Genomic DNA, 14,246 nt, shown 5'->3' with positions numbered 1-14,246 from the left:
GTGAGAAGACTCTGACCTATTTTTAACTCCAATCATAGGCGTATGCACTATTTTCTCTTTTTTTCTTCCTTAACTGAGTTGCATAATGGGGTGAGGAAATGGGAATTCAGGAAGAGTGACTGACAAAAAGAACTGGCTAATCTAGGTCTTACACCTTTAAGTTTGGTAAACACAGAGTGTTTGAAAACTATCTGTTTAAAGATATGAATATCTATTTCATTTGGTAATGATAAGTATATACATATGTTTTCACCTATTCAGGAATCCTAAGATTCCTGACCTAAGATCAAACAAGAATACATTTTTCAGAGTACCAAGGTTTTGGTATTGATTCAGACTGACTGATTCATACAGAAGCATTAATGAATAGGGCACAACTATATTTAGGTATATGTTAATATACTGCAATTCTAACTTTTCCATAAGCCCTCACACACTTAAACAACTGCTATCATTTTTCCTCTGTGCAAGATCTTTTTACAGAGAACTTTTCATTTGGCATCTTGGCTTCTTTTTTGGGAGTAGAACTAGCAGAATTATGGCACTGCTGCCAGTTGGGTCCAGACCCAGGAGAGATGCATTTCTAAGGCTCTATTCATACTGTCTCTGTTCCCAGAATCTAGGTACATTTATTCTCTGCCCCAACCAAGTGGGCAGTGGTCCAGTTAAGGACAGTTTGAATACTGCAAGGCATGTTTAATAGGAGAGCATATTTATTTTTTCAATCTTCACCCAAGGACCTGTTTATTGATTTTACAGAGAGAGAGGAAGGGGGAGAGAGAAACATTGATTGATTGCCTCCTGTAAGTGCTCCAACTAGGGACTGAATCTGCAACCTAGGAATGTTCCCTGAACAGGGAATTGAACCTGCAACCTTTTGGTGTACGGGAGGATGCTCCAACCAACTTAGCCACTGAGCTGGGTCAAGAGCACATTTATAAATCGTCATTTTTGTCTCAGACAATAATAGAAGAAGTCTGATGAGTACTCATAATCCAAACAAATTAGGGTTATCAGAATGTGCTACTTTGAGTAATTTGAAGAAAGAAAAATCTAGATTTATATACAGTCTGCTTTGCCAACATACAAAGTTCACCATCTACTTCAGCAGAGGAGTGACAAGATGTGAGTTATGGTTTAAAGAGCTGGTTCTCTGGTTGCTGTGTGGAGATTATGAAGGGGAGAAGTTTGGATGGGGCAGGGGACGCAGAGACAGGGAGATTACTGAGGGGACTATTGCGGCTTTCCAGGTAAGAGATAAAGGTGGCTCAAACTAGAGCAAAGCAGAGGCAATGGAGAGAAATGGGCAGGTTTGAGATGAATTTAATGGAAGACTGGCAGCCCTTGTGGGCGTGAGTAAAAGGGAGGAATGACGGTATTGGTTATTCTCTTACCCTAAATTTGTAATGCTGTTACTCTATTCTGTCCTTATTTGCAGTTACCTTATTTTACTGTATGTTATTATTTCCCCCCTACATGTTGCTTGACTTGGACTCTGATATACCTCATCATGTGAATAGTACATGAGGCTAGAAGCTTGGGAAGTAAAGGAAAGGTATGTAAAATGATTTCAAATTATTAGTGATATTACTGAAAATCTGACCTAGAAGTTATAGATCAGGCAACTTTAACTTTTGGGGGCTCAGTCAATAATATGAAAATAAAAAGCCAACACAGATGCTACAAAGTATACAAATATGAAGTTTTAAGAAATATTAAAAATAGATGGTTACTATCTGTATAAAAATGGTTGTTGATTACAAATCAGTCAGAAAAATTTTATTTCATAAAAGTATAGCAATAAACCAGAATGTGCTTGTGAAGTTGGATGATGTTTGAAATTCATTCACAAAAGCATTCTTGCATGATCAAAAGAGATAACATCCATTGAGCATCCCTCACACTGAAATCAAGTTCAAAGGAAAACCATGCTTGCATAATGAACAGAGCTCCTATCAAAACAAATACCAGCTTCTCAAATATGGTTTAAACTTCGGAAATGTGGAGTGGGTGTAGCTGAGAGAACAGAGACTAATTTACAGTGAGGCAGACCTGGAAATGAACTTCAGTTCTGATTTTCACTTGCTGTGTACCTTTGGGGAAGTTACTTAAGTTTTCTTTCCAAGGTTCCTCAACTTTAAAATGAGGCGATCAGCATATACCTCACTAGGTTTTGGGTGGAGTCAATGAAGTATTGTAGAAGCAGTATAGTAGGCATCCCGTAAAAGTGTGTTCCTTTCCTGTTGATGCTGAAGAAAGTTATATCAATAAGATAAAGTGCCACAGTGTGTGCATGTGTTTATGGGAGTCAGGGAAGTCCTCCCGGAGAAACACATGCACTGAGTGTTTACTAATGAGCAAAAAGTCACCAGACAGGTTAGAAGAGGTATAACAATGCAAACAAAGACAGCAGTATGTACCAAAGTATGGAAATAAGAAAGGCAAGCACAGGGAGAGCAGGAAACTTCAAATGATTTAATGTGGCTGGACTACGATACTGGAGTAACTCTGAGTGGGATAGCAGGTACTGAGTTTAATAACAAAAAGTAATAGCTAATACTTACTGAGTATTTACTAGGTGTTTCTCCAAGTGTGTTGGCCTATATAAAGGCTATTATAAAGATTAACTGCCCTGACTGGTATAGCTCAGTGGATTGAGGCGGGCCCGTGAACCACAAAATCGCGGTTCGATTCCCAGTCAGGGCACATGCCTGGGTTGCAGGCCAGTTCCCAGCAGGGGACTCATGAGAAGCAACCATACACTGATATTTCTCTCTTTCTCTCCTTTCTTTCCCCTCTAAAGATAAAATCTTTAAAAAAAAGATTAACTGAGTTGGTACATGTAAAATACTTAGAACAGTGCTTAGGATATAATAAACCTTCAATAAAGCTGAAATGTTTTAATTATTATTATTGCCTTTTTTTGGATAGTAAGAATTGAAGTCATTTGTTAGGAATTTAAGTTATTTCTCTTTGTGAGAGATTATGTTTTGGGGAAAAAAGGTCAGAGATTGTTGAAGAGAATAGGGGCGTGACGTGTCCAGTGAAACGTACAGGATTGCCAAATGAGTAGATACCCATGCAAAATTGGTGGGAACAATCTGCCTTAGTGTGTGACCTTGAAGAATTGCACACCTGTGCTCAGAAGTAGGCACTAGGAAAGAGGACACTGAGATGGAGGTGGTGACAAAGCACAGGGCAAGGGAATTTGAAAGAACTGGCAAGAAAATAGTGTTGGACTGTGATTCTGACCCAACAAGGCAGTGAAATGGAGAGTGCTAATGGTTTAGGAAAATGCACAACAAAGTACAAGAGCTCTGTAAGGAGAGGAGGGAAGGAAGTCATTGGACATGTAGGAATCCAGAGAACTGAGGGGACATGGTGTTGGATGAAAAGTCACTCAGGATAATGGTAAGAAATAAAGTGTACAAGATGGAGGGGTGTCAGATGGCAAATGTTTGATGAATGAAGCAAAGTGCCAGCAAGTGGGTAGAAGACACAGCAATGTAGGGGAAAAGTGATGTAGCCCAAAGGCATTGACAGTGGAGGGGTACTGGTCTGGAAGTATCAATGTGGAATGAGGAGGAGTCAATCTCATCAGTAAATACTAGGCAAGAGAAAATTATTACTTCCTGAGAAAGCAGTGGAAAGTGACACTGGGATGCCCAGAAGGCAGGTTTCTGCTGAAGCAAGGAGGTGTAAGTGGTGAGGCAAGACTGGGGAAAAACTGAAGGTGTCAGGCATTTACTCCTTGGGAAGGAAGGGTGTTCTAGTGAGAGGTGTGGGCATAGGTGAAGAGCAAGAAAATACTGAACAGCGAGGTGCTGACTGAGCTGGAAAACCCATGGTGAGGGGAACTGACCTGTGCAAAGATGATGAGAGTGGACACTAGACCTAGTGATTCTCCTTGGCAAGGGAAATGCATTAGAAAAGACTTCCTACCTAAATGGAGAAAATGTTTTGACTTTAAAAAGGGTAAATGCTCAACTGGTCTTATCCTGCCTTAGCTAATTAATTCCTGATAAATCCTTATGTATACCTAGCTCCCAAATCAATTCCTATTTAGGTAGAAGAAACATAAAAACATTAAATTCCATTAAAATGGACTCAATTGCTTTAATATTAACACTGATTATCACATGACCCAAAGCCATTTCCCTTCATCCTGAAACATGGTTGCTCTTTACCAGCATAGCATACCTTATATTTAAGACTATATTCACACACAAAGCATACTGGTGAAACTCAATGCTTGAGTAACTGAACCTTGAACGTAAACCACTCCTAACAGAATAGCAGATGCAAACAAACACACAAACAAATAAACGAACCCAAAAACAAAATCAATGAAAGCACAGCATGCACTATTTTAAGCTAGAAAATCACAGGTTGCTATAGAGTGTGGCAGTGAAAAATGGGCCCTCATTTTATGGATTACAGCTTCTCTGAGGAATTGAAGATCCAAATGGTCTTTATTATGATGATGATTATGATGATAATAACAGTAACTAACACCATGTGCCAAACTTTTCTCTAAGCACTTTCTATTAGCTTATTTAATCCTCACAAGAACCCTTGAATCAGGTGTATTATTTTCCCTCATTTATAGAAAAGAAAAGCATGAGAAGTTGGGTAATTGCTAAACTCACAAAGCTAGTCAGTGGAGTTGGGACTGGAAATTAAATTAGTCACTGTGGCACCATAATGTTTCTCTTAATATACTCTATTAATTACCAGACTGGAGTGGCCAGCTTCACTCTTGGGTCTTACCCTGCCCTGCACTTAGGGAAGTAGATTTTCAGTCTCTGTGCTTAGGGAAGTAGATTTTCAGTCTTGGGAACTTTCCCTGTGTCTGTATGTACTGATGTAGAAGGGAGGTTTTTGTTTTTTAAAACACCCATTCTTTTGTGAACATGCAAAGTTAATATAAGGGGCATAATTTAATTTAAAATATTTTGAAAATCCTTTGTGTTCTTATATACTAACAATACAATTTCAGAAAAAGAAATGAATAAAAAGATTCCTTTTGCAGTTTCAATGGAAAAAAATACCTAGGAATAAACTTAACAAAGGATGTGAAGGACCTATACACTGAAAAGTACAAGATATTACTAAAATAAATTGGGCCCTTTGCTTCACTGTCCTGCTGTCTGGCCCCACAGACCCATGACCAGCTGACCCACTACCGACAAATCTGCTCAGCTCGTGCATGTGCCACATCTGGTATCTGGTTCCTCCAGTAACAGTGATACAGAGTGCAGCTGGCGGGGGCGGGGCGGGGGGGGGGCAAAAAAGGAATTTGGAATGGTGTCCAGAACTCAAGGTATATAGGAATATTGGAGAGACATATAAGATGTCCTCACCCCTTCCCACCACAGGTGTGAGTTGGGGGAAGGGACACATGGAGCAGGAACATGCAGGACTGTTTTGTACAGACACAGCCTTGTAGATAATCCATGGCATGATCATTTAACATATCTATAGCTTTTGGGGGGTCACTTGCATATGTTAAATGGCTGTGGCCAGGCTTGGAGCCAGGGGGATGAAGTCACTTCCCCCCCAAGTGGGGGGCAGGTTCCCCAAATTACAGCACCTGCGTGGAGCTTGGAGAAGATTGGCTCTAGGACATGGGGCAATACCTGCCCAGACACACAATGGCAGCCCAGTAAACTTGCAATAATATAGAAATACTGGTAGGCGTAACTGATTGTGGGAGGAGTTGGAAATAGGGGTACAGAGGAAGATTGGCGGGAGGATTTAAACCCAGACACGGCAGCCATTCAGGGGAGAGCCATGCAGTTACAGCAGAGGACCCCCTCTTGCCCAGGTGAAAGAGAGCCATGTGGCTTTGCCAGAGTGGGGACCCCTGCAGCCAGGTGAAGAAGAAAGCCACATGCTCTTGGTGGAGTACAGACCTCTGCAGCTTTGGTAGAAGAGGCCCACACAGCTTTGGGGTGCTCCCTTTGGCTGTGTGGCCTGGGAAGCAGGAGAGACTTTGCCTGGAAAAATGGGTACAAAGGACTCTTGCCAGTGGACCGTGAGAAGGTGCCGCATGACTTTGGATTAACTGGAGATCCTGCCTGGACGGCGACACAGCTGATGGTACCAGCATCTGGGAAAAACGGACGTGTGCTCTTTTCCTGATTTATGGTACCCGGAGTTAGGACAGGTGTAGAAGGGAGCACTGTGTGCATAGGTGGATATTCTAAAGGACTTTGATATTTTAATGAAGATGTTAGGTCTGTATAGCATTAAATAAACATTTTCTTTCCTTTTTCATAAATCTCTAGCATTGAGAGATGTCTTTCCAATTGACAACAGAAGATTGGGTCCAGTAGGGGGTCCGGATGGTATTAGTATACCATCCTCTGGAGTCCGGGCCCCAGTGTATCTGTTCTGTAACAGTTTTTGGTGTCCCTGGGTGGGCCAAATATTGCCTCCCTTGGACCTCTGTTCTGTAACACCATTACTATGAAGAAAGTGGTTCAAGAGGTCCAGGTGGAGGCCAGGCTCAACCCATGAAGTTTTGAGATTAGAAACAAATTGTCTGCGGAATGTTCAACATGACCCCTTGCTGATTGCAGATACTTTCAAGTACCAATCCCTTCAGACCCCAGAAAGTCTGTTCCTTTTTGTAGTGAAAAGAATCTTTGAAGGTGTTCTAAATCACTTTTCATGAACTGGGGAATATTCAAAGAGAGCTAAATTTGAAGCCTGTACAAAAAGCTTATCCTTGTAGCCTGTCCCACACTATATAAACTTCTGCTTTTGTCAGTCCTTAACATCTACCTCTCTGAATTTTTATGAGTTTCTCATTTGACAAGAATGACTATTTTATATACACTGGCAGCAGCAAAACAAAGCAAAACATACAAGCAAAACAAAATAAAAGGGAAAAATTGACAAAGACACATGAAGCTGGAAAGATATTCCATGTTCATGGATTAGAAAAATCAATGCAGTTAAAATGGCCATATACCCAAAGAAATATAGTTTTAATGCAATTCTTATCATAACCCCAGTGGCATTTTGCAAAGAAACAGAAAAATAAAATCATCTGATTTGTATGGAGCCACAAAATAAAAGACAACACATAGCCAAAGCAGTCCTTGAGATAAAAGAACAAAGCCAGAGGCATCACACTCCCTGACATCAGATTATAGTACAATACCAACAATAATCAAAACAGCTTGGTATTGGCAGAAGAATAGACATGCAGACCAGTGGAACAGAATTGACAGCCCAGAAATAAACCTACATGTATATGGGCAAAAATATTTTTGACAAAGGAGCCAAAAACATACATTGAAAAATGAAAGACTTTTCAATAAATGGTGGTGGGAAAAATGGAAAGCCACATGCAAAAGAATGAAACTAGGCTGCTATTTGTCACCATATACAAAAATTAACACAAAAATGGATCAGATAACCTAAATATAAGACTGGAAACAATAAAATACACAGAAGAAAACTAGGTACTAAACTTACAACAAAAGAGTCTGTCAAAACAAAACAAACCAAATGGGAGAAGGTATTTACTGAGAAATAATTTAACCCCTGACCTGGGGTTAAATCCAAAAAATATATAAAGAACTCATACAACTCAATGACAAACCCCCCTCCCCCCCAAACAATCCAATTTAAAAAACGGACAGAAGACCTGAACAGACAGTTCTCCCAAGAAGACATACAAATGGCCAACAGACATAAGAAAAGATGCTCAATTTCACTAGCTATTAGGGACATGCAAATGAAAACTAAATGACACACCACCTCACACCTGTTAGAATGGCTATTATCAACAAGACAAGTAATCACAAGTGTTGGAGAGGCAGTAGAGAAAAAGGAGCCTTCATTTATTGTTGGCAGGAATATAAACTGGCACAGCCACTATGGAAAACAGTATGGAGATTCCTCAAAAAATTAAGAATAGAGTTACCATATGACCCAGTAATACCTCTTCTGGTTATCTACCAGAAAAATTTGAAAACATTTATTTGTAAAGGTATATGTACCCTTACATTCATTACTGCATTATTCATGGTGGTCAAGATTCATGGTGGTCAAGATAAGGAAATGACTGAAGTGTCCTTTGACAGATGATTGGATGAAGAAGATGTGGTACATGTATACAACGGAATACTACTCAGCCATAAGATGAAATACTTCCACTATGACAAAATGGATATTTTTTGAGAATATCATGCTAAGCAAAGAACTGAATATCATGCTAAGCAAAGTCAGATGGAAAAAGTCAAGAACCATATGATTTCACTCACATTGGGATATAAAACTGAAAGGAACATATGAACAAACAAGACAAAGAAAACTTCATAGACATAGACACAATAGTATGATGGTTACCAGAGAGAAGAGGCGTGGAGGGAGGTAGTAAAGGGTAAAGGGGGTCAAATACATAGTGACAAAAGGAGATTTGACTTTGGGTGGTAAACACACAATACAATATACACTTGATATATTACAGAATTGTGCACTTGAAACCTATAATCTTATTAACTAATGTTATCCCAATGAATTTAATTAAAATTTTTTTAATGAAAAAATTTTTAAAGTGGAAAAATAACCAAGGGTTATGTTGTTTCTCCTATTATACTGTACATGGTAGACATTATTGCTAAAGCTGGGACAGGTGGGCACCAACAAAATGAGAGTAAAAGGAGGCACCTGGTGCCTCTTGTAAAGCTGTCATACTCGTCTCTACCTTTTCACCTTTCTCTTGGTGCTCCTCTTTAGTCCTCCTGCTCACAGCATCTCAGACACAGAGCTTAATTAAAACATTGTTGATTAATGCAATGTCCTATAAATGTATGTTCCTCTTCTCTAAAACTGGTATTTTATTTTAAATACCACCAAAAGGTGTTGCTGTTATTTTTACTCCACTTTTGCTCTCCAGAGAGTATGTCAAGAATAAAAATAAGATGGGAAATTGTTATAATGAAGGCAGTCATGTCGAGTTAGGAGGAACAGGTCTAAGAGCTATACACTTGACCCATGAATCAAGTTGGGATTGTTTCTAAAATCAATGTTATGAGTTAGTTGTTTTCTTTTGGCACCAATTTTATTGCGGTACAATTTACATACAATAAAATGCACCCATTTCAAGCTCATAGGTTAGTGAATTTTGATGAATGTATATATGTATCTGTGCATCCCAATCACGATGCAGAGTTTTTCTATCACCACAATAATTACCCTAGTGCTTCTGCTGTCAATTCTTGCCTATGCTTCTGGGCAACTACTGGTGTGCTTTCTGTTATGTCAGATTAGTTTTGCTTATTCTAGAACTTCATGCTGATGGAATCGTACATTGACACGGTGGCTTCTTTTCTCAGTGTTTTTGAGATTTGTCCAGGTAGTTATGTGTGACAAGGCAGAATTCTGAGATGTCCTAAATTAAATTACACTAGGCTGCAGGAGATAAGGGAGGTTAATCAGTTAATAGAATTGAGAGCAAGAAACCAACAAAAGACTTCTCATATTCCTAAATGTATGCTGAAACTATGAGTCAACTTCCAGATGGTTATTTCACCTCTTATCTAAAAAGAGACAGTCCACCACCATTGGATAACACTACATCCTGCGTATGCATAAACTTTCTTGACTGTTGTCCACAACCAATAAAAAAAGCAGTAAACATTCCCAGGTAGCTCAGTTGGTTAGAGCATCATCCCCATATGCCAAGTTTGTGGGTGTGATCCCTGGTCAGGGCATATATAAGAATCAACCAGTGAATGCATAAATAAGTGGAATCGGGGGTGGATGCTTCTCTCTCTCTCTCAAATCAATAAACAAAAGTAGTAAATACTTCTTCCTTATGGACTATACACTATCCCCAAATTATCCCTGCTTCCTAGCTCCTACCCCTTTATCTATAGCCTATATAAATTATATCAAAACAACTTACATTTTTGGAACTTCTGGTCAAGATGGAGATGTAGGTAGATATGCTTCACTTCCTCTCACATCCAAAAGAAGGATAACCACCAATTTAAAAACAAAAAAACAACCAGAATGGCCAGAAAATCAAACTGTATGGAATTCTGACAACCAAGAGTTAAAGAAGAAGCATTCATCCAGACTGGTAGGAGAGGTGGGGACAGGCAGCAGGGGGCAGAAAGGTCGCATGGCAAGGTGGTAGCTGGCGGATGGGCTGCAGGGGTGAGGCTGGTGGCTGGCAGACCAGGTGGTCCCACATTCGTGTGTGGATAAACTATGAGGAATAACTGGGGAGTGAGATACATCCTGCAACCTGGGGTTCCAGAGCCAGGAAATAAAGCCTCAAAATCTCTGGCTATAAAAACCTATGGGAGTTGTGTTGGCAGGAGACAATGCTAGTGTCATAGGAGAGTCTGTAGGAGGGGTTCAAAGGATCCTAGAATGTACACAAACTCACCCACCTGGGAATCAGCACCAGGGCAGCACCAGGAAGGGCACAACACATGTGTGGGAGGGAAGCAGGGGAAGTGACTGAAAGTGTGGTGAGAGCTGGGCAAGCAGCACTGTTCCCTCTCTGACCGCTTCCTCACATGCAGTGCCACAATGCAGTGACATGGGTTGCCCCGCCCTGGCCAACACCTAAGGCTCAGCCCCATACAATGTAACAGGTGCACCAAGACAAAGAAATATAGCCCAAATGAGAGAACAGATCAAAACTCCAAAAATAGAACCAAGTGATGAAGAGATAGCCAACCTATCAGATGCAGAGTTCAAAACACTGGTAATCAGGATGCTCACAGAAATGATTCAGTATGGCTACAAAATAAAGGAAGAAGTGAAGGCTATACAAAGTGAAATAAAGAAAAATATACATGAAACCAACAGTGAAGGGAAGGAAACCAGACCTCAAATCAATAATATGGAACAGAAGGAAGAAATAAACTGGAACAGAATGAAGAAACAATAATTCAAAAAAAGTGAGGAGAGTCTTAGGAACCTCTGGAGCAACTTTAAACATTCCAACATCTGAATCATAGGGATGCCAAAAGGAGAAGAGGAAGAGCAAGAAATTGAAAACTTACTTGAAAAATTAATGAGGGAAAACTTCCCCAATCTAGTGAAGGAAATAGACATACAAATCCAGGAAGCTTAGAGAGTCCCAAACAAGTTGGACCCAAAGAAGAACACACCAAGACACATCATATTTAAATTGCCAAAGATTAAAGATAAGGAGAGCACCTTAGAGTAGCAAGAGAAAAGAAGAGAGTTACCTACAAAGAAGTACCCATAAAACTATCAGCTGATTGCTAAAAAGAAACCTTGCAGGTAAGAAGGGACTGGAAAGAAGTATTAAGAGTCATGAAAGGACCTACATCCGAGATTACTCTATCCAGCAAAGCTATCATTTAGAATGGAAGGGTAGATAAAGTGCTTCCCAGATAAGGTCAAGTTAAAGGAGTTCATCATTACCAAGCCCTTGTTATATGAAATATTAAAAGGACTTATCTAAGAAATAGAAGAATATCAAAAGTAATCACAGTAAAATGACAACAAACTCACAACTATCAACAACTGAGCATAAAAATAAAAACACACTAAGCAAACGACTAGAACAGGAACAGAATCACAGAAATAGAAATCACATGTAGGGTTATTAGCAAGGATGGGGAAGGGGGAGAATGGGGAAAAAGGTACAGGGAATAAGAAGCATAACTGGTAGGTATAAAACAGATGAGGAGGTTAAGAACAGTATAGGAAATGGAGAAGTTAAAGCATATGTATGACCCATGGACATGAACTAAGGGAGGAGGGGAATGCTGGAGGGAATGGGGGTACTGGGTGGATGGGGACAAAGGGGAGAAAAAAATGGGACACCTGTAATAGTAAAATCAATAAAATACACTTTAAAAAACTTACATTTTTCTTCCCCAAAGTCATTGCATGTAAGAGCCCCAACAATACCAGGTCAGAGGGCATGCTTGTCCTCTCCATCTAGGCCTGTTGCTGGATGTTTAGACTGTATGTTCCAGGATTTGGTTCTTTTCCTGGCTAGCATATGGCTCAATAAACTTTCAGAAAACTTTCAGTCTAGAAGGTTATTGTTTATCCTGTGTAGCAGAAGTTTCTTTTTATTACTGAGTAGTATTCCATTGTATGGACACACTTCTATTGGTTCATATTCGCTGTTGATGGATATCTAGGTTGTTGCCAGTTTTTTACTATTATAGATAAAGCTGCTATCTTATGGTAATGTAGGCTTAACTTTAAATTGCCAGTTTCCAAAGTAGTTATTACACATCTTTGTCAAAATTTGGTATCTTCAGCCTTTTAAATTTTAGCCATTCTAGTGGGGATTTGATGACTCATTGTGGTTTTAATTTGCATTTTCTTGACCACTAATGATGTTTAATATTTAGCTAAAATTATATATATAATCTCCATCCAAACTGCAACAGTCTTTAGTAGTATCTAGAGAATATCTTTATTATAACATTTGTTTCTGTATTTTCACACTAGATTCTTTTATGGAAGAAAATGATAGAAATCTAACACTATATACCACAGAAAAAGACTAGTTTATCGAACTAAGTCCAGCTCCCAGTGAAATGTCCCTGTGGTACAGAATTTACATGAGTGTCCACCAAAACCATCTCCCAGCTGCCAGATGGAGCTACAATGTTGCCACCTCCACTGCTGCCACCTGGTAATGTTAAATCAAAATGATGCCTCAGAACTATACTGCTCTTGGCCAGGAAAAGTCGAATTTCTAATTCAACTGTTTCTTATGTACACGTCTTTGCAACTATAGTATGCACACAAACTGTGTTATTGTTTAGTTTTAATTAGGTACTTTAAAGAAGTTACATTACAAAAGTATCAAATAGAAAAAAAATTTAATTCCTTCGAATTCAAAGGGAATGCGTTGTGAAGTACCTACTTTTCTATCTGTTGCAAAACCTTTGGCAACTTACCTTAGAACTTTATAGCTATATTTTGAAAGTAACCGTTTGTAACTTAAATCGCATGACCATAGAAAACAGTGCACAGCACTTTCAATCTCTTGCCGCACAATTTCAAGATATTCCCTGGGTTATGCAATTATTTCCACCCGGATTCTCACAAATGTAAACCTCAGTGCTTTTTTGTCTCTCATCCTCGCCCAAGGAGCTACCAGATCACATGCCGGCGGACTGCAGCTGCGGAAACCCGGAGGTGACAGAGAGGAAGAGCCAGCGGCTCATTCTAGCCCATCGATTTGCAGGTTTCTCCCCCAGTTCGCTCTTAGACGGGGTACTGTGTCCAGCCCTTTGCTCGCTGGTTTCATTGATTTGCAGATTCTCCGGCAGGTCATCCCCCCACTTGATACTACCGAAAACAGCCTAGAGCCCACTGCCAGCGGCGCCTGGGCAGAGAGCTGCCGGCAGTGGCCAGCGGTCCTCGCCCGCCCCCACAGTCTCGGAGCGGTTTCTGGGCACCCGGGCGGTGAAGGCTAAGTGGGGCCCTCACCGAGTTCTCCTTCCTCGAGTGCCCTCGCGCCTAGGCTCTCCCTCCTCAACCCCCCAACTCCCCCCGACCGACCACTGGTCTAAGCAGCTGTGGCTCCACCGGCCGAGGGCGCCGGTACTCTCTGGTCACCCCGCCGCCCGGCGGAAGCTCCCAGACCGTGCCGCTCCTCACCGACTTCCGGCTGCGGGGCGTCCTGCAGGAGGGGTGTATAGTCTGAGACCTTATCGCCTTCGCCATCACTAGGAGGCAGGTCTCGAACCGGAGACGTCATGACGCCTCCGGAGAGCTGGTGAGAGATCTACCGGTTTAGAGGAGCACCCGAGCCAGACAGCCGGCGTCCCGGGGTAGCCTCCAATCTGGCAACTCCCCTTAATCCTGTCCTGTCACTTTGGCCCCGCCCCGAGGCGGCTGCGGGGACTCCACCCCAGCGCCATTTTAGCTGTGGGCAAGTCAGGAATGGGGAAAGCGGAATTCTGGGAGCTCTGGCGTGGTGGGCGGTGGTCCGCGTTTCAGTGTTACGCTCCGCGGGTTCTAGGCACGCAACGTTGGGAGTGTTCTAATGGACAGTGCTTCGGCCTTTTGCGCTCCAGTGTAAAGCGCGGGGGCTGCCCCTCCGAGATCAGGGCTGAGTGGGACCCTGGAGGTGGGTCAAGGGTACTTGAGTGGCGCATAATTAAAGAGAGGTTTTGGATCGAACTTGAAAAGTGGATGGTGTGCATCTGGCGTTCAATTATCAGTAGTAAATTGCCGTGAATATTCGCAACGCTGGTACTGTCTATCTT

General features: G+C 41.1%; 1 protein-coding gene across 2 annotated transcripts in view; it reads right to left on the bottom strand.

Annotated features, from left to right (window-relative positions):
* SLC17A5 (solute carrier family 17 member 5) overlaps window positions 1-13,856 on the bottom strand; it is a 63,409-nt gene extending 49,553 nt beyond the window's left edge. For both annotated transcript variants that reach the window (XM_037034307.1, XM_037034308.1), the window contains exon 1: window positions 13,636-13,856. In XM_037034307.1, coding sequence (XP_036890202.1) covers window positions 13,636-13,735 — 100 coding nt within the window. In that variant the 5' untranslated portion in view covers window positions 13,736-13,856. The remainder of the gene's footprint in view (window positions 1-13,635) is intronic.
* Window positions 13,857-14,246: the final 390 nt, after the last annotated feature.

The sequence above is a fragment of the Sturnira hondurensis genome, unplaced genomic scaffold (assembly GCF_014824575.4).
Source record: "Sturnira hondurensis isolate 20B ecotype Veracruz unplaced genomic scaffold, ASM1482457v3 Scaffold0022136, whole genome shotgun sequence".
In the NCBI taxonomy this organism is placed as follows: Eukaryota; Metazoa; Chordata; class Mammalia; order Chiroptera; family Phyllostomidae; genus Sturnira; species Sturnira hondurensis.
Note: the sequence above shows the minus strand (reverse complement) of the source record. Positions and strands in the feature narration are given on the sequence as shown.